This window comes from Schistocerca piceifrons, chromosome 4 (assembly GCF_021461385.2).
Source record: "Schistocerca piceifrons isolate TAMUIC-IGC-003096 chromosome 4, iqSchPice1.1, whole genome shotgun sequence".
Classification (NCBI taxonomy): Eukaryota; Metazoa; Arthropoda; class Insecta; order Orthoptera; family Acrididae; genus Schistocerca; species Schistocerca piceifrons.
The window spans coordinates 368,330,347-368,351,275 of record NC_060141.1 but is presented as its reverse complement, the minus strand read 5'-3'; the positions used below and the strand labels follow the sequence as shown (position 1 = coordinate 368,351,275).

General features: G+C 38.4%; 1 protein-coding gene across 5 annotated transcripts in view; it reads right to left on the bottom strand.

Annotated features, from left to right (window-relative positions):
- The window catches only part of LOC124795162 (cyclic GMP-AMP synthase-like receptor), a 94,554-nt gene extending 79,124 nt beyond the window's left edge, over positions 1 to 15,430 (bottom strand). For 4 of the 5 annotated variants that reach the window (XR_007016656.1, XM_047259051.1, XM_047259052.1 and 1 more), the window contains exon 1: positions 15,107 to 15,430. Coding sequence is in view for 4 of the 5 variants with exons in the window: in XM_047259051.1 (XP_047115007.1) it covers positions 15,107 to 15,167 (61 nt within the window). In the remaining variant the exon portion in view is untranslated. The remainder of the gene's footprint in view (positions 1 to 15,106) is intronic. The other variant, XM_047259050.1, reaches the window with a different exon arrangement.
- Between the last annotated feature and the right edge of the window lie 5,499 nt (positions 15,431 to 20,929).

Here is a 20,929-nt window from a genome sequence, read left to right as displayed (position 1 = left end):
ATAAGATAATTCATTCATCAGAAATGATGGCAATCAAAAGTTACTGCAAGTATGAAAATTCATACATCCACCGAAAGGGAAAATCCTATGTGCTAATAGGCAAATTTGGCAGGAAAGGTCACTTTCAAATTAAAGAGCTTTTTTCTTCTTTTCCGCAATGCATTTACCTTAGCCCCAACTTAATTAGTTTAAAATTAGGTTTCCACCTAATCAAAACTTTCATTGCCAATTATAGCCAAACCACTGTAAATTTCCAGGATCTGATGATATATACTTTGGATTATCTGATTTTTTCGAAACCAATGATGCCCCTATCAATGAGAAAGAGTTGCTAATTAAAAATTTTCAACACACAGGATGTATCTCATGGTCATAAACCTGGGATTCCCATTGCGTAGGCATAAATTTGTATTGCATACTTTATTAGCTGCTGTCCATACCAAATAATATACAAATAAAACTGCCTCGATTGCCAGTAAAAGACAAAAATTCCAACCCAGAAAATTTGTAAGCTATTATTAATCAACCAATCTTGCACAACATTCTGGAACAAGTCTTTATAAGGCCAACAATGACGCCAAATTCAGTCGGTCTCACTTCAATTTTCGTTTAATCTGTATTCAGATCAGCACAGCTTGTTCCAAGACGTATTTAGTGCCAATATTGTCTTTGTTCACATTAGCCTCGGGACATGCTTGGACTACACAGTCAATTTATCTAATAAAAACTGAATGAACTTATTTTTTATCTATGAGCAGTGTCTCTTAAAACTGAGCGATTCTGTTTAGGCGAGTGCTACTGTTGAACATTGTGAGCTTTTGTGAATTACTTTATACAAGTGACGCAACCTCATGTTTTATGTGCACTGTGTGCATTTTTAATTTGAAGATATAGGAGCAATTAAAGCTCCACATTTGACCGTACTTACTACCTGTTTGTAGAAATAATTAGAGAATGTAAGATACCTGGTCATCACTGGCATGTGTTAACGGAGAAATTAAATTTTGGTGAAATTCCCAATTTGAGCTCCTAAAGAGTCTTCCGCTATTTTATTCCAAGATTAGATCTTACAAAAATACTTCATCAAAACAGCACAACTACCGCAGGCCTATAAAACAGCAAGTAGGTCTAGTAATACGGAATTCTCTTTGAGGGAAATACATACAGATAAAGTTCCAGCATGCCGATCAACATTGAAATGGTACCTTCCTAAGTCGACCTGTTTACAGGCCATCTGGACTAAACTTTTCTAATCACCCATAATCCCTGTTTGGTTCGAGTTCAATGATGTTATCTTATAATCTGAAACCAGAGTCGAGATGCACCCTATCTTCATTCCTCCACAACATCAACCCCCATGCCTACTCCCCATTTGCTACAAGTGGTCCTCCTCAGTCCAATGTGCCACATTCCTGGATATTGACCTCCACCTCTGATAGCTCCATTCATAACTCTGTCCATATCAATCACACTAACCGTCAATGGTGCCTGCTTTTTGACATTGGTCATACCTTCCCAAACCAAAAATCACTCCCATATAATTTGCCCACATATTGAAAGCACATCTGCGGTGACGAGAATTTCCATGCCCAGTACACTGAAGATCACACCAATGCCTTCACAGACGATCGCACCAATGCCTTCATGGACAGGTATTATCCTCAAAATATAGACTGCAGACAGATATCCCATATCATATCCCTCACACACCTCCTATTCTCCAACCACCCCCAAGAACAAGTTTTAAAGGAGCATCCTCATTGCCATCCAATATTGCCCTGGACTTGCCAGAGCTTCAACTGCTTACCATCATGCCCAGAAATGAATCCTACCAACAATTCTTCCCCATTGTCCCTAAAGTAGTATTCCACCATGTACTCAATCTATGCAATATCCTAATTCATCCTTATCATGCATCCACCTCAAATCTCTTGCCACATGAGTCACATCCCAGTGGAAGACCCTGTTTCCAGATACATCTCATACATCCACCCAGCCACTGTAGTCCAGTTCTGTCACAGACTTATACTATCCCATCAGAGCCACCTGTGAAAGCATGAAAGCAGTCACAAAATATTCCAGAACTACTGCAATTTCTGCACAGCACTCTATGTGGGCATTACCATTGACCAAATGTCCAACTGAAAAAATGGTCACTGTTATATCGTTGCCCAGAGCAGAGTTCACCACCCAAAGGTGGACCCACATCCCACCTGCATCAGGATCCTAACTTCACTCATACTGCAGCAAAATCCTCTTCCCTGCAGTCTCCCCTTCCTCCGTTCTGTCATTCCCTCCCAATACACTATTCACATCACCATCACCATCATGCACTGCACAAACTCAGCAGTGCTGGTCCCCATATCACATTCCTACCTCATGCAACTGCCACATTTCCCTCCCAGGAGTCAACTACTCTTCCGTAACCTTCAATCCCATTGCTTGGATTATCTCTGTTCTCACACACTCCACCTGACAGATCCCATCATCCCAATCAAGTTGCAAAAAAACTGCAGATTTGGCACACAATGCTCAGGCAAAGAATTTGGGCAGAGATGTCAATCGAGGTGGAAGTACAGAGGCAAAGATGGTGTTGAATAAAAAGTGAGGTATGAGCGGCGGCAACTTGAAATTAGCGAAGGTTGAGGCCTAGTGGGTAACGGGAAGAGAGGATATATTGAAGGGCAAGTTCCCATCTCCGGAGTTCTGATAGGTTGGTGTTAGTGGGAAGTATCCAGATAACCCGGACGGTGTAACACTGTGCCAAGATGTACTGGCCGTGCACCAAGGCATGTTTAGCCACAGGGTGATCCTCATTACCAACAAACACTGTCTGCCTGTGTCCGTTCATGCGAATGGACAGTTTGTTGTTGGTCATTCCCGCATAGAAGGCTTCACAGTGTAGGCACGTCAGTTGGTAAATCACGTGGGTGCTTTCACACGGGGCTCTGCCTTTGATCGTGTACACCTTCTGGGTTACAGGACTGGAGTAGGTGGTGGTGGGAGGGTGCATGGGACTTACCAACTGACCTGCCTACACTGTGAAGCTTTCAATGTGGGAATGACCAGCAACAAACTGTCCATTCGCATGAACGGACACAGGCAGACAGTGTTTGTTGGTAATGATCCGTTTGTTGGTAATGAGGATCCCTTACCTCAGTTGCCAATTTATAGGGAACTTCACAAATTTGCTACTCTTAGAACTTCTCTTCTTTAAGACTTTTTTTTTTAATTACGAAAAAACTACAAAGAACAAAACTTGTCTAGCTTGAAGGGGGAAACTAGATGGCGCTATGGTTGGCCGCAAGATGGCGCTGCCATAGGTCAAACAGTAATGTATCACTAAGCAAATACCGTCCGCACTGGCCGAAAGTTACATGATACCACGTACTTACATGTTTGTGACTACAACAGCGCCATCTATCAAAAAGCGAAAAAAGTGGTCCAACTAAAACATTCATATTTCTTTACTACTACACGAATATGTAATAAAAAATGGGCGTTCCTATTTAAAAAACCGCAGTTTATATCCGTTTGACCTATGGCAGCGCCATCTAGTGGGTCAACCATAGCGCCATCTGGTTTCCCCCTTCAAGTTAGACGAGTGTTGTTCTTTGTAGTTTTTTCGTTTGATGCTTATTTCGTGAGATATTTGGCCCGGTCACTATCAGTGGACCATGCTGTATATCCATGTAGATAGTACACAACTTCTTATAATTTGTAGCAGGGTGTACTTCATGTACCAGAACCATTTCCCTTCTACCCTGTCCCATTTGCAAATGGAACATGGGAAAAATATAGATTGGTACAGCTCCATAGTTCAAAGATTTTTTTTTTGCCACTGGGATTTTATCAGCACCTCAGCGATGTTCTTACCCTTACTAAACAAACCCATGATGAAACATGCTACTTTTTTTGAATCTACTATATCTCCTATTAAATCTTCCTGAAAAAAAAAATGACAATGATGATTTTGGATGTGGGTCCCCTGATGACAAATTCTCACAGAATGGGTAGGGAGGTGGGGGTGTGCAGGGAGGGGGGGGGGGAGGAGACGAAGGTTGTCTGCGCATTCAGAGTAGTCTGTAATGCATTGAAGTTCACTTCCCCTCCCAAAGACTTTAGGGATGAGCCCCAACAGTTCACAAAACTTCAGAACCCATGTAACAGTGGTGTCAGTACCTGCAAGGACGGTGGGCATGTCTCCAGACAAACCAAGAGCTGCCCTGGTGTCAGTATATAAGACACATGTAGCCCAAAGATGCCAATCTGAAAGTGGTACACCACAAATTTCATACGTAGTGGATTCTCCTGCCAATGGAGGGAACTGTGCGTTACAAGCCATGTCCTCTGCGCATTTTGGTGAGCAGCACTTTCTTCCATCGGTGAGGCTGGCATGAAGTTCACTGTGCCTGTGCAGTTGATCTGAGTGACCACAGTTTGTTTTCTGCCACCTTCACACATTCTGTTTCACAATGATGGATGGTATGACTGTCAGATAATGAGATGGCAGCATGCTACGGGATGGCACGTTGACATATGCTTCTTTGGCTGCTTTGTCGGCTACGTAATTTCCCTGTATCCCAATGTGTCCAGGCATGTTCCAGAAGGCGCACTTCGAAAACCCTGTCACGGAAAACAGGTGAACAATTGGTGGTATATTCTTTTTGGGTTCCATCCATACAAAAAATGATAAAACTGTGGTACATACAGTACTTACAAGTGACAAAAATAGGATTGTAAAAACATAATCTGAAGGACAAGTTTTCTTGTACAGTGTCAAGCTTAAAATCGCTCTGGGTTTCTACAGATGCCAAGGTAGCAATTTTTTTCTTCCCTGGTTGTGTACTCAGAGGTCTGATACATTCAGATCCTTGAGACAGTAAGTAGCATATATCCCGAATGGCTTGGTCGCATGGGACAGATTCCTGAACAGGCGTCAAAGTTAGCATGAACTACCACACTAAATGCCAATGACCAGGACAATGCTGAGATTTTCAGGCCTCTCAAGCCAGAAGTAGGCACCAATGAATCCAGAGTAGTGGTTCACCAACCTCTGCACATAAGACTCTGAACTGGACTGGTCCAATAGGCTCCAATTGCTACCGAAATGGCCACATAGAGGACAGTATCTTACATCTTGAGACAAGGAATACAGGCTGATCCATAAACCACACTCTAACCGTGATGACAAATCCTCTACAAAACTGCAAGAAGTGGAACCTGTCAGCTCCCACACCTTTCCACTGAAGTATTTCAAACTGTTCAATGGTATGAAGGTCTTTCAGGTGCATGTGCCAGGTTAATTTCAAGTCAAATAGTAGGCCCAAAAATCGAACAGTGCCATTAAAAAGTAAAATATTGTCCCCACTGTGAAATCTGGTTAGTTAAAACTTTGACAAGCATGGTTAATATTGAAGCACAGCCTTCTACGGTGAAAACCTAAAACCCCTTTGTTGACCCAAACTACATCTACATCCATACTCTGCAAGCCACCGGACGGTGTGTGGCGGATGAAGATCAGCCTCATGATGGTCAGCTGTGTTTGCTTTATTGTCATACGACCAGAGGAAGTGTACAAGATTGCGAAGTCATCCACAAACAAAAGACTGTGGAGACAATGCCAATAATAGCAACTGCAAACCGTGTGACAATGAGTACACACCTTGGGACCCCATTATCCTGACGCAGCAATCTGACAAGGCATCACCAATGTTATATCGAAAGCACTGTCCCTGTTCATGAAGTTGGTGAAGTATGCTGAACCTCTAAGTGGTGGTGTATGCTTTTTTGAGGTCAAAAAACACACCAACCAAATGGTTTCAGCATAAGAAGGAACCATGTATTGTCATCTCCAGTAGAATTAAGTTATGAAGGGCAGAATAGCAGTGCCTGAAACCACACTCGAGCAGCACATGTGACATCGGGATTCGACTAACCAGATAAGGCAATGGTTGACCATGCATTTGAGAGCCTTACACATTCAATTTGTAAGGGCTACACTGATAACTCCTATGGTCAGTATAATTCTTGCCTGGTTTCCATAATGGAATTAATATTGCCTCCTTCCTCCATCAAACCACATCTGATTGAAAAAAGACAAGAGCTTGCCTTCAGGATCAAGGCACAGACGATGGAACATGTCATAATGAATCTGATCAGGTACTGGTTCAGTGTCTCTGGTAGCGGACAAAACTGAATCCAATTCCCATGTGGGGAATGGAGTGAAATTTAAATGAAAAAACGTTGAAGAAATGAAAATTTCACAATGATTAAAATAGTAAAGAAGATTTTGATGTATTTGTCGAAGAAGAAGTACGCAGAGAACACTTCAGCTAAGAATATCCAGTGCGGGGAGTATACAATTCTCACACACATCGCTGGGACACAGATGCAGAAACCAACATACACCTGACGCTGCCGACACCAGTTGCTGTTCACCGGTGCTGACCTGTCTCCACATCTGCTCACCTACGCAACGAGAATTCTACGCCGGGTGAGTGTGAAACAACACTTGATTGCTTTAGTACAGAGTGGTACAAGATACTGTTGAGTGAACTGTTACTGTGTAACTATCATATTTAAAGTTAATTTTAAAGTTATTTAAAGTTAGTTTTAAATGCTTACAAGAGCTAAGGCATAGAAAAGTATGGAAAATATACAACAGGTTGGGGAAACCCTAGACCCAGCTATGGCCATTAAAATTAGCAAAGAAGTGCCTGACTGGGCTGAGTTGATAAAATTAAAGATCAGAGTCTTAAGTTAAATTCATTAAGTTCTCAATTAAATACTCAGAGTGCAACTGTAAATATTCAAACGACAAATTTTGGTTTGTTAAATGCCAAAGTAGACTATCAAAGCAAAGAATTTAGTAATCTATGCAAAGGCATGGGTGCTTTGAAGACTGAGTTTGACACTATAAATAATAATAAAGTAGAGAATTTAAAAGGAGAGTTAAAGAGCGAGCTGACAAATTCTTTGACCTCTCATATAAATCATATGTTTACTGACCTTAGTCAGAAACAGAATGACACCTTTCAAGATTTATCGAAAATGTTAGAACTTGACATTGAAAACAAATGCAATAACGTAGAATCAGAACTCATTAAAAAGTTAGGATCTTTTGAAAATGTGTACAATATTAAATACAATGGTGTAAGACAGGGAATGAATACTTTGAAAGAGAGTGTAGGTAAGTATAATCATTCAATCGCAAATTACAGGTGTCAATACCCGGGCAGGGAATGTAGAAAGGAATTTCAAAGAGAAAATAGCTAACTCTGATATTATAAATGTAAATAGTTTGGAGGAACAATTTGAGGAAATCATAGAATGAAAGGTTCCAGAGAAAATAACGTCCAGGAACGTATCACCTATTCCTTCTTCCAAACTTAATTATACCAAGAAGGATATGGAGGACCTGTGGAGAGAAATTGAACTTATCCAAGACAAAGTAGAAAAAAGGGTAACTTCACCTAATGTTGTGTTAACCAGTGAAGCAGTGACTGATTTGCAACGGGGGGCTAATTCAGGTTTTTCTAGACAATTCCCAAAATTTAAGCCGGACGGAGATGTGCATGCAACCCATTTGTTGAAAAGATTTAACCTAGCTTTGCCAGAAAATTGGAAAGATTCCAAGAAGATCGAATTTGCTGTGAGGTGCATTCTAGGGGAAGCCTCATAATGGGGAACAGTAAATATTGAGAATCTTTCCTCTTGAGAAGACTCAAAATAAATTTAAAGAGACGTACTGACCAGCCAGTGTTCAAGAAAAGTTAATATCAGATCTGTGGGACCCAAAATATTATAATAATACTTGGAGTATTATGAGGAAATATTTCGATCGGCATTTAACACGAGCAAAATGTTCAGACAAACCAATGGAAGAAGAAGAAGAAGAAGAAGAAGAAGAAGAAGAAGAAGAAGGAGGAGGAGGAGGAGGATAAGTATGTATTTTAACTAGATGACTGCCAATCTATGCAAGAAAATACATCTTACGTAGTGGTTCGAAAACGATAGAAGAGTTGTTGTCTTTTGTTGACACACTTGATGCAATAAATAAGGACCGCAATGAAACTTTACACCAAAGTGAAAGTTCAAACTATAAAAGAAATAGTGGAAATAATTTTAAAAAAGCATGAGGCAAACTTAGCAAAAGTACACCAGTACAATAAGAAAGGTTGGAATGACAATTATCAAAAGAAGCATTCACCTTCAAATTTAGATCCAGTAGTCGGTCAAAAATATTTACCGAGTAACCATAAAACACAGAATCCCCCAGGGACATTAACATTCTGAATTAACAGACGCAGTAATGACCGTCGGATCCCGAGTTGTTTTCGGTGTTTCTTCCAAGTAGTTTCCTGCACCGAATTCCTTTAAAATCTAGAACTATTCTGTGATCTTATTGCTTAGAAAACCATATGAGACTGTGACAGAGAACAACTTAAGACAATCACAGGAAAAAAAGTGACATCTAAATGAAATAAACTAAACAGAGTATTATATTTGTGGAAAATATAATAAGGTGTCACTAGATAAACAACTGTTATACCGTGGTGTATAGATTTTCTATTCTGTATAGAGTATTTTAAACCTTTTATGAGATGTGATATATATGGAAGGGTTTGTATAAATTTTGAAAGGGGTTTCCATAGGGTTACTAGGATTTCGTTCGGGGACCACAAAGGGTGAACATGGGACAAGTCCATTCTGTAAGAGACGATTTAACACCAAACCTCCTCCGGCGTCTCACTCAAGTACCTACGGGGTTGGGATCCTAGGGAAGTGGGGTGGGAAGAGTTTCCTGTCTTTGTGGCTATCTTCTTTCTCTTCTTCGATCCTAGTATCCATATCTATTTTTTCCTTTCTTACTTCTCACTTGAGCACCTGTCTATTTTTTCCCTCTTTCCATATTCACAAACTTCTATTGCTGACGTCCTTCCTTATCTTTAGATAAGGAGGCTCAAGAATCAGACTACAAGAACATGCATCCACATATACACAAATATACACTTCTACACAAACACTGAATCACATAAGAGGAAGCCTGTCATGATGTGAGAACTGCCAGGTGTTTTAGGGAAAATAAGTGTACATATGGAAATGTGCGCACATATATAGGAAGCTATGACGGTTCTACATCAAATACACATAAGGAGAGGTGCACATACATAACAAACAACTATAAAGTAGTAATGAGTAATGTATAAATAAGAGAGAGGTGTGAGCAAAGAAAGAAAACGAAAGTAGGGGTAGAATTTGTCATGTTAATCATTAAGAGATGTTAGTGTAATAAGTGCTCTGATGAATAGAAGGAAGTGGGACATAAATAATATATGCAGACACAGTATCTATTGAAAACATAGAAGTTGATAAGTAGAGGAGGACTCTAGGGAGTAAATTATGAATTAAAGAATGAATGCGAAGTTTAAAATAGATTTATATCTTTACCAGAAGATACACAGAAATGTAGACCATGGTAATGAACCGTGAGGCCTACTCAGTAAGAATAAGGGGGGCGAACCTGGCAATCACTAAGTATAAAGGGCAGGCGTACCTACGTGGAGATAGGACGATCTGTGGCCTAAAAAATAGGGATGTTTTGTAAGGGCGTACCTACCAGAATGGAAAGAGGAAATAAGGTCAACCCACAAGCAAGGAATAGGTGCTGATCCTAGGAGAAGGAAACAGTATTGTGACAAAAGTCACAAATTTTATAGGGATTATTCTGCGGAGCATGAATTCTATGAACGACTAGCATTATTATGTTTTGTAGAACTAAATGAGAGTCAAAAGAACACTTTCATTTCGTCCACAGTTCCTCCAAGCTACAAATGATGAAAATATTACACAGCAGGAAAAAGGTAGTACAGAAGATAAGAATAGAAAATAGATTACTCATATGTCATAAAAATTTGAAGTTTACGATTGAAAAAATGTCCTCACAATTCCTGAATATCAGTAAAGCTAACTAAAACGAGTAAATGCTCGTGTCTTAATAACAAAGTAAAATAAGAAAAGAGTAGAGAAACAGTAAGTGAAAAATTGTTCAAAAGAGGACAGAGAATTGTTACGGAAAGGAAGATATGTATATAAACATATGTAAGAAATATATACTATTAAGATATGAAATATTATTATGAGTGATATTATTTGCATAATTATTATGTATAAATTATCCCGTGTTGGATCGGGGGGGGGGGGGGGATATGTACTGATTCGAGAATTTCTGTGTAAATTCTAGAACCACTCAGCCTCTACCATCTCGAACACAAAATACTCTGGATATGAGTCTGGGATGGTAAATCCTACCTACTGCACGTCACATGTTTGTGTGTGCAGGTTTAAAATCAGTCGCGGGAAGAAAGTAGACACGGCGGTCGGACGAGACCGACAAGTACCTGTCAGGCAATCCATAGATGTTTTAGTGAGAGTGTAAGGAAGAACCATGGAGTTTACATGCAGCTCTGTGCTTGTTGTGTCATTGACTACTGTTACTAAAACAAAAACAGTTGAAAAAATACTCTTGTAGACTCTTAACGCAACCCTGTTAAGAGGCAAGACTCATTTTATGGTTCATGTTACGAGAGGTCATGGTATCCACGCCAACTTTCTTTTAACTGTAACTCAATTTGTTTCTAACGTCTGATTGTATGAAAGACTTGCAGGAAGTTGCATACTCATGCGGAAAGTTAGATTTTTATTGTGTATGGAGGTCAAATACATCATTAGTTGGCGTAATGTAAAGTTTGTATGTCTACTTATTTCATAAGTACAAGGAGTCTAAAAATTCCTGTACCTAGCATTATTCGACAGAGAAGAAGTCAAGAGGGTTTCCAGCAGCCAGCTATTCAGTAAAGAATAGTGGCTGCAAATTCCAAGTAAGTCATCTCGTAAAGAAGTGAAAGGTGGACTGGGGGAATAAGCCGACATAACCCACATCCACACTTGGACTTTAAGTTGTCAGAACGTTAGAAAGTGGCTAAAACTGGTTATCTACGTAACAAAATGTGTGAGCCAGGCAATAAGGTGTTCTAAAAGGATACTAGTCTCTCAAACATAGAAGATTGTATCCTACTCCACTGACTACGACTGGTAACCATAAAGTCATAGTATCACTACTTGACCTTACAACCACCAGAAGAGATAAGACAGAAGTTTTTATTTTTGAAGTGAAGAAAACAGCAACACTTATTATGGTCGACTTTTATTTTGGCCCCTCTTTCAACTGTAATCTACCATAGATCCCTTGAACAAAAATCCGTGCCCAATAGTTAGAAGAAAGCACAGATCACACACGACGACAACAAGGTTAACAGAAGCAAACCACTAAAACTACCATCTGATATCCTTGATGTACATTTGTTGGAGAATCTTAGAACATATTCTGAGCTAAAACATAAATAGATATCTCAAGCACGATATCCTCCTCCATGGCAACTAACAGATTCCAAAAACAACAGGCATTTCAAACCCAACTTGCACTTTTCTCATGACATGTTGAAAACCACCGATTGAGATGTCAGGTGCAATAAACCTCGATTTTAGAAAAGCGTTTGACTCAGTACCATACCTATGCTTACCATCAAAATTGTGATTGAATGAGCTATAAAGCGAAATATGTCACAGAGTTGAGGATTTATTGATAGTGAGGATGCATCATCTTTTTTGGATGGAGATTCATTGACAGATGTTGGAATAACATTGGGTGTGCCCCAGGGAAGTGTGCTCGGACCTCTGCTGTTCATGTTTTAGACTGGTGACCTTACAGACAATAGTAATAGTAATTACAGACTTTTCACAGATTTACTGAAGTACCGTATGAAAAAGCTGCACAAACATTCAGTCAGATCTCAATAATATTTCAAAGTGGTGTAAAACTTGGCAACTTGCTTTAAATGTTCAGAGATGTAAAACAGTGCACTTCAAAAAATGAAAACAATACTTAGTATTCTACAATTACAGTATCAATGAGGCACAGTTGGAACTGGTCACCTCATAGAAATACCTGGATGTAAATCGTTGTAGTGATATGAAATGGAATGATCATATAGGCTAAATAAAATGTAGGCAAAGCTGGAGGCAGTCTTTAGTTTGTTGGTAGAACATCAGGGAAAATGCAACTAGTGTGTGAGATCCATATTAACAGTTGTAAATGTCTCTTATGGTGTTAGAGTATGTTGCACTGCACACTGATGTTGGTAATAACTTGCGTGATGAACAATGGGACAGAACATGAAGTATCACACAAGTCAGTTGTTGGTATTGAATCAGAGTGCGGGTTCAAAATTTTCCATGGTTCATAAATAAAGTTAGCTGATGTTTTATTCTACTTGCATGGAATTTAATCACATCACCACAATTTTTGGCAAAACTGGAAATAATACATACAAGTAGGTGATCGCAATGACAAATGTCTATGTTAGGCTACAGTACACATCAATCTACTAGAACAATCACATTTTCATGTTTACATGTTTCGGCTTCACCAGCTCACAAGCAAATTGCCACATTCCAGCCTAACCTAGGCCTTGAGTTACACTACAGGTTAGTCTGTCTGTACATCTAGTTTTTTCTATTAAAATTCATAATAAGCAAATCACCAAAAGTTAATCTGGCACTCTCCATACTGAAAATCTTCTGCCAAAGGAAACCATTAGTTTCAGCAATTCTTGATTGCTCTCGTGTATTATCATCTGATTAGTTACAACGAATTGCCAATTTCAGCACACAATGCAAGAGCTGCCGGCACCATTAAGTACCCTTTAGCTCAAACACAGGATACCAAATGCTTTCAGAGTATGGTGTACATGTAGAATATATTGCTGTTTCTAGACTTTCCTAGTCTTGACCATTAGGTTGGAAATTCAACTGCCATTGCCATACAGTGCTATCTACCAAAGGTCCAATTTAAGCACTTCATTAATGTTGAGTACATACAACATGGAATCTTGCATCAAGCCTAACAGTGTCAAACATGCTGTCACACCATATCAAGAACTGTTTCCACAGCAAGGACGAGTCAATCATGCCGATCATGTGTTCTGAAATATTTAATCATAATTGTACACAATTCCAGCCATTGGGATAGAAAAAATCATTCCAGAGCTTGTCAATAGCTTTCTCAGAAAAGTGCCCTAGTGCTACATTTACCGTACCTCAACCAATATATGTGTTTTATGAGAGCAAAGATAGATCAGCAGCGGTGTGTGAAAGTAATAGTAATACTAGTAATAGTAGTAATAGTAGTAGTAGTAGTAATAATAATAATAATAATAATAATAATAATAATAATAACAATGAGTACATGGGATTGCATGAAGTATCCAATGGTGTTTATTTCTTTTTTGCATAATGAGATCGAGTCTTGTATTCTGACAGCCCCCTGCTTTTCTCAGTAAGTTCACAGTGAGATTCATCACAGAATTTGGTAGAACTACTAAATAAGAAGTTTTCAGAGGTGTCAGGGAGGGAGTTATTGACAAACACTGGCTGTGTGAGGTACCCACTACCAAAATGTGCACACACAGGATAGATTAGGTGGATTAATAGTGGGACGCAAAGCTTGCCACAATCCAAGGATCTGGCCTTGCCTTAAATGTCCCATATAGGCACATAAAAAGTTATTAGAAACAGAGTATTAGTATTGTTGCTACCATTAGTCTACTAAATCCAGTGTCACATCTGAAGGCCTGCACATCTGACTCAGTATTTAATACACAGTATGCAGAAACTAATTAGCCTAAATAATATTCTATTCTTTTGTCTTTATCTTTTAAGTCCTGGCTGAAATTACTATATTATTCATTGGATTGCACATTTCCCACCAAGCATGAATGGGCAGCTGGGGCAGTCAATATTTTTAACTAGCAGAGTAACAGTGCACTTTGAATTGATCAGTATGCGGTGGATGTGGTTCACTGATATAAATAATATCTTAGTATATGTGTCTAGAAAGTCGTACAATTTGGGCTTCCACCAAAGAATTCTGTTGGCTTTATAGTTTAGTAAAACTACCTCTTCCCAGTCTTATATATTACCTAGAATCAACCTGTTGCGGATAATAAATAGAACAGAGGCAGTTGCTTTTCACACACCAGTCACTTACAAAGATTTTTTGGGCAAGTAGTAGATGGAACTCTTCCGGATTCGCATATTGACAATACTGGAGTAAATGCAAATGTATGCTACCAAAGATGTAACAGAAAAGTACGGGCAATTCAACTAGGCAGCATCAGTTTCTTATTCTGAAGTTTCAATAGCAATTTAAGAGATACTTTTACATGAAAAACGCAATGATGCATCAGTCAATGTTAAATGCCACAACAAACGCATCTGTCCACGGAAATTATTTCCTATTGTATATCCAAGAGCTTGAATTGAAACTTGCAGCCTATTACGTCTGCATGCCTCTAACTGGCTAGCATGTGAAGATAAGTAAATTTCGTCTGAATGAGAGTAACTTTTGTAAAACTGTGACATTTACATCTGAAACGTGATCACTGCAATAACTGTCACAAGTTATGACATGTTTCTGAAAATTATATGCACCAATTACGCAAAGGGAAGTGTCAAATCAAGAAAAACTACTCTACAAAAATACACTGTAATGAGCAGGAACACATTTTAGTTTAACACGATTGAAGGAAAAGAAAGACGAAGATGATGTTACATAAAAACCTAAGTAAATACAACAATTACCATGTGACAATGCACAAATTCATTACATTTCCTTCGGAAAAAGTAACTCTTATTTCACCTCGACTCATTACGTCTGAGCTACCATAGGTGCGTGATTTACTATCATTTTAACAACTACCCGAATGTTTGTACAGATTTCATGTAAACTAACTGCTGAGTCTCCGATATCAACTTAATAACTTCTGCTGCGAGAGATGTTCAAATATTTCTAGGCCAATTGTACTGCGTACCACTGTGTAGTCAGTCATGAACGAATCTGAATGATGAATGTTCAACTGATTGTACACACAAAATCATCTCCACTACCCACTTCCAGTAAAATCATTTCTATTGTGTATTATTAACTATTTCTACAGCAAAGTAGCTTGAACTGGCTACATCAAAATGGTACAAAAGTACTCACCACTTTCCGCGAGGCTGCTTCCGCCAAATATATCTGGTGACCGTGGCCAGCCACCCAGCATTATTGCGAATTGTGCCCGTGTTTATATACAACACACTGCTAACCAGGTTCTCCCCCCCAGTTTCCGTACAAATGTTTCAGGCGTAAATTCGTACTTCCCCCCATTGCATTTACGTGTGAGAAGATGCATAGCGTTAAGGCGCAGTTCATCTGAGCAACAACGAGGATACCGACGCACAGTAACATCCAAAATATGTTCAAAATATTATGTGTAAGTCACTAATAATGGTATTGATGAAATTCAACCGGTTGACACAATGTGGCTTGGATTTCAACTCTGCTCACTGCAAGTGCGATACCTGGCGGTAGAAAATGCTCATGTAACATCGTTGGTGAAAGTATTAATATCTTCCGCGGGTAATGCACTGAATAATGACGCACGTGACATTGACACAGGATGTGGTTGTAAGTTCGTCTGCTTCGAAGTATGATTCATAATCGTATGTGCTGGCATGCTCCGACGAAATATGGTGGTGGCCGAGAGAATTATACATTTTGAGATGCTGGGTTGCCAAATAGTAGTAACTTTTCAGTCTAAATAATCAAGTTAATCGAGTCTTGATTTTCCTGGTAACCGAATCTTTTTCTTTGCTGACTAATAATGTAATTCCAGATGCCTCATGGTTTTATGTAATTTAGTATAGTTTTTAGGAGGATATTTGTTGAAGTATGAACAATTTCACAGTTATTCTTTGATATTTTCTCGTTGCTACGTTACACAGCAGGCCTATGCGTTTCTCTCTGTGCGGAATCGTTGTGCAATGTCTTACTTGGGCGTTGGTTGAGGCGTATTTGCAATACCTAATTAATTATTATTACTTGTCTAAGTGAAGCTTCCCAGTTTTAAAGCTAGAAAATATTCACAGAAGTTTCTAGCTATAACAAGAGGTTATGATCGTAGAGCCAGGTTTTACAGAGTGACAATAATTACGGTGGAAAAACGAATTCATAATTCAATACACAATCTACCATAATAGCCCAGGAAACAAGTACAGGGTACCGTTGCTTTATTACGCCAACTAAAGCTATTGGGAATTTAGGACTGATACTCTTTAAATAAGCTGGAATCATTGAGTCTTGTGGAAACCCCCGTCTACTCAAGGTGACACAGCCGAACAACTTGCACAGAAGAAAACTCTTCTGGGATTACATAGCATAAACGACAGGAAGTGTAAGTCGCAAATAAGCTAATAAATTTCACACAGTTACTTGGAGTATGCCAAGACAAGAAAATTGCCAATGACTTGTGGAATTCATTAATACAAGCTTTTGATGGAAAGGTAAGCCCAATGAATTTTTATTACCGGTACGAAAAATTTCGTTGAAAATGAAGTTAAATGTAAATGACGATAGCCACACACTTAAAAATCATTTTCTGGAGTTCGATAAATGTAATGTGAAAGGATCTGGAGCTAATATTGAAGAAACATACCGTGTGCAGTTTGTTACCAACAATGTCTACAGAAAACAAAGTTCTTGCTCCTCTGAAAACCTCTTTAAGTGAGGAATTAATGTTGAGCTTTGTAAAACGTAGCCTACTATATGAAGAAGCAAAACGTAATTTTAATGCTAATCAAACAAACTGCCATCGTCTACAGCATTTATCTTGCAAGCTTAAATGTGTTCGTTTCAGCCGTAGGAATGCAAGTCATATTAGGGAACACTAAAGAGCGAAATTATCACGAAAACATAGCGACTAATTTGCAAGAAACAAATGGAAGTGAAGATTTTTTTTCTCAGCTGTTGCTGCAACTTTTTCTGATGACAAACCAGAGTGGTTGCTAGACTCAGAGACAACAGAACATTTAGTTAATGTTCCTTTGATGAGAATGTGGGAATTAATGATGCGAAGACAGATACAGTATAATTTTCCATAGAGACTGGTATAGTTTCTGATGAAAATACTGTCTGTGGAAAAATTTCAAAGGAAATGCAGTGCCATATTCAGTAAATAATCTATTGTCAGCATCTAAATTAGAAATGGCTGAGCATTGCATTGGTTTTGAAAGTTTAGTGGGTTCAATTTAAAAAGATGATAGTTATAGCAGTTGATCAAAGAAAAGATTCACGTTTGTTAGCCCTTTTGTTCAGACTTACTACAAGTGTTTGTGTGTCAGACAGGGATATAAACTTGTGACATAAATGCTTCAGACATCTGAACTTTGCAGATTTGTAGGAACTTGGTCATTTAGCAGCGGGACTGGACAAATACACGATTTCTGAACCTGTAAATAATTATTTGTGCTGCATAGAAGGTAAACAAACACAGGTAACACATATTCAATCTCGCATTTGAGGCAAATGACCAGATGTGCTTGGCCCTATAACACCAGTCTCTTTTGGGAGAAAGAAATACACCATAGTAACTTCCACAGGCGATTATACGCACTTTATAGCACCTTATACTCTCCAATTACAGTCAGTAATTTAAAGTACAAATAGCTACTGCTTGATTTCGCAGGAAAATCATCAGATGTGACAATAGTCGTGAATATATTTCAAATTAAATTATGAGGTTCTTCAATGAAAAGAGCCTGCAGTTCGAGTTTACCGTAAGGTACATGCGTCAGAGCAAACCTGAGTGGCGGAGTGACTAAATCACACTATCGTTGAAAAGGCTCATTGTATAATTATCACATGCAAACTTGGGAAGCAGTTTTGATCAAATGCGGTAATGATGCCTGTTCTTATCATTTATTTTACTGTTCCATTAGTTGTAGATGGAGAAATTTCACCAATGGTACAATATGGAAGGAACCCAAATTTGAGTGAACTACAAGCATTTGAAGCATTGCATACTTGCACACTCCAAAACAATCAATGGCAACTTGAATGTCAAGGAAGACTGACAGCAGATCTTTAAAGCGTTTTGTTTCTGTATATTGTCCAAATGGTTATAGACCAGGCCTGTTCACTGATCTGCTCGTAAGAGCTGGCTCTTTTCCACACATGTGAGCAATCGAATGGTTCACCACTGCTTTGTAGCACCACACACGTTCACAGTGGTACTGCAAGCGACAGATTGCTGCTGTCTGTTGCTCATGTGCTGGTTGGTAAAGAGAAGTGGGAGAAAGGGAGTGGCATCAGAAATCAGAACAAGATAGCATCACAATGGGTCTAATTTCTTCATATATTCTACAGAGATGTTTCGCATCATTTCACAGGGGCTCATTACTGTGCTTCATGGCAAATTTATTTTGTTAGATGGTTGCACTTATTACAAATGATAGTAAAATTAAACTTAAACATCTTTCAATATTTTGACGAAACAAAGAACATGGGGCAGCTAAGTGCAAAACACTATATTTATTATGACTGATGCAGCCTTGTTATGAATACCATTTTAGGATGAAATTTGAATTGACATAAAGTGTAAGATGGGCGTTTCATTTTGATTTGTGTAAGTTATTGATGTGCACATCAGAGAGAAAGAGAGAGCAAGTTATGTTACTGTTGAACAATCTTAGTACTCATTGTGAAACTTTCTTTGCCTCTGTGCAGTCTGATACATTCTTAGTTCAAGTATGATAGATGATGAACGTATTCAGCAATGTTATGTTGACCTGTGATTGTATCTTTTGGACAAAGAAAACTTTATTGTAAAGGACCAATGGCTCTGAGCACTATTGGACTCAACTTCTGTGGTCATCAGTCCCCTAGAACTTAGAACTACTTAAACCTAACTAACCTAAGGACATCACACACATCCATTCCCGAGGCAGGATTCGACAGTAGCGGTCGCGCGGTACCAGGCTGTAGCGCCTAGAACCGCTCGGCCACTCTGACCAGCTTGTAAAGGACAGCTAGGATGAATCCAATGCATGTATTAAAAGGCGAAAAGAATATCAGTTTCGAATAATTTTTTTTCTCAAGAGAACAAGTTTGACGTAAGATTGCAGCACTGCACGGCTATTTGTTGGAATGACTATTGTCAGCTAGTTAACTTTGTTCACTTGCTCAGAACTGAGAGAAAGACCACTCCACTTCCCTGAGTCATGCATTAACATATCAACTGATTAAGCTGTTTCGTTTTTATAGAAATTCTCTGGTAACGCTGAACCCTTTTTAAATCATTGTCACTTTATTAAGCATAGTACTGTTCAGACCAACATTATGTGGGAAGATCACACAAAGTTTTACTCTGTGTTTTGGAATACATGCTTCATTCTAAAATCGTTGTCTGGGAATATCATTTCATACAAGTAATTACTTTCCCCATCCCACTGTTTAAAGAAGCTGTATCGTTACGCATTACCACATTGCACCATGTTGTGTGCAACAGTCTGAATATTGTTTAGAAATTTTATTTGAATATAGAAATCTACCTTAGCCGCTGCCTGCTTGTTTTCGATAAATTTGTAACAGCATTGTCAAGATGCAAGGTAAGTAGAAATTTTTGTTATGAACAGATAACTGTTTTACTTCAGTTGCACATTTAATGTAAACACAAGTTGTGTTCAGACCAGTTGCAGTTCAGTTAAAATTATGTTCTGTTTAGTCAAAGGTTAGCATACGAGTTTAATCTGGATACCAGTTTGTGGGTATATAGTTTTTGTAATACATAGACATTTTATGGAGTGGGAGGAAAATTTGGGCTAAATTTCATACAGAAACACATAATGGGGAACTTCTGTATCTCAACGTTTTATGCCACCATAGTTCATTGGTCCTTTTGGTAATTTGTAGTCAGATAGTAATGGATTTCTCGAAAGCAAAAAATTCTGTTGCACTAATTTTACTAATGTTTTACTTCTTTTTCAGGCAATTGATCTAAAATTTTATGTTTATTTTATAGAATTTTGCTCTTGTGACGATTATCGATTACTTTATTATGTTAATAGTTGGCATAATAGTAGAGGTTCTGTGTGGATTTCATTAATTGATGAGTATTTGCAAGCACAATAGTACAGTTTTTCTGTTTGGTTATTGTAGTAATTTCGTTTTTCAAAGAAATAGTATTTAATCATGTTTGACACAACAGTGTAGCAAAAGACTACAGAAAGTGTTACAAAATAATGAGTGGGTACAGGATGAGATAAACCACTTTGAGCAATTAGCAACAACCAATGGTTTACATGAGACTTCAGGTAACTGCACGGATCCAAAATAATTAACCAATAAAGAAACAGAACAAATGATGGGTAATGAAAACGCAAAGTTGAAGTTGAGTCTGTCGATGATAAGTCGCAACAGTCTAGTGAAAGCTCACAAAAGTCGCCACAGTCATGCAAAATTTTACAACAACCAGTAGAAGATATGTCAGAATCTGGTTTTGCATCAATTTCTTTTGAACAGCCAGAATGCACAGCACCTTCAGTGAGTAATAATATGGTGTCAAACGACGCCATTCTGGTACATTTGTTAGAATCAATTTGTGGGATGTTTGAAAACTCACAGAAAGAAATGGGTAAAAGATTCGAAAAATTGCAGGAAGAAAATTGTAAATCACTAAGGGAAGAAATAAATAAATCACAGACTCAAAATAAGAAATTTCAGGAAGAGAACAAAACAGTGCTCCAACCAATTCTTAGCAGTTTTGATGACAGATTATGTAACCTGGAAACTTGAAAAGAAATCAGCAATATGACAAGGCCGAATTGTTGGCTAAAATTAACACTGTAGTTCGAAGTGCGATAGTGACAGAGATGAGCGAACAATGCAAACAGCTTGACACAAGATTTAATTAAAATAGCGAATGTATGACAACCTTAACAATTAATTGTGGAGAACAAAAGGAATGGTTAAGTATGGCCAAAGAAAGGA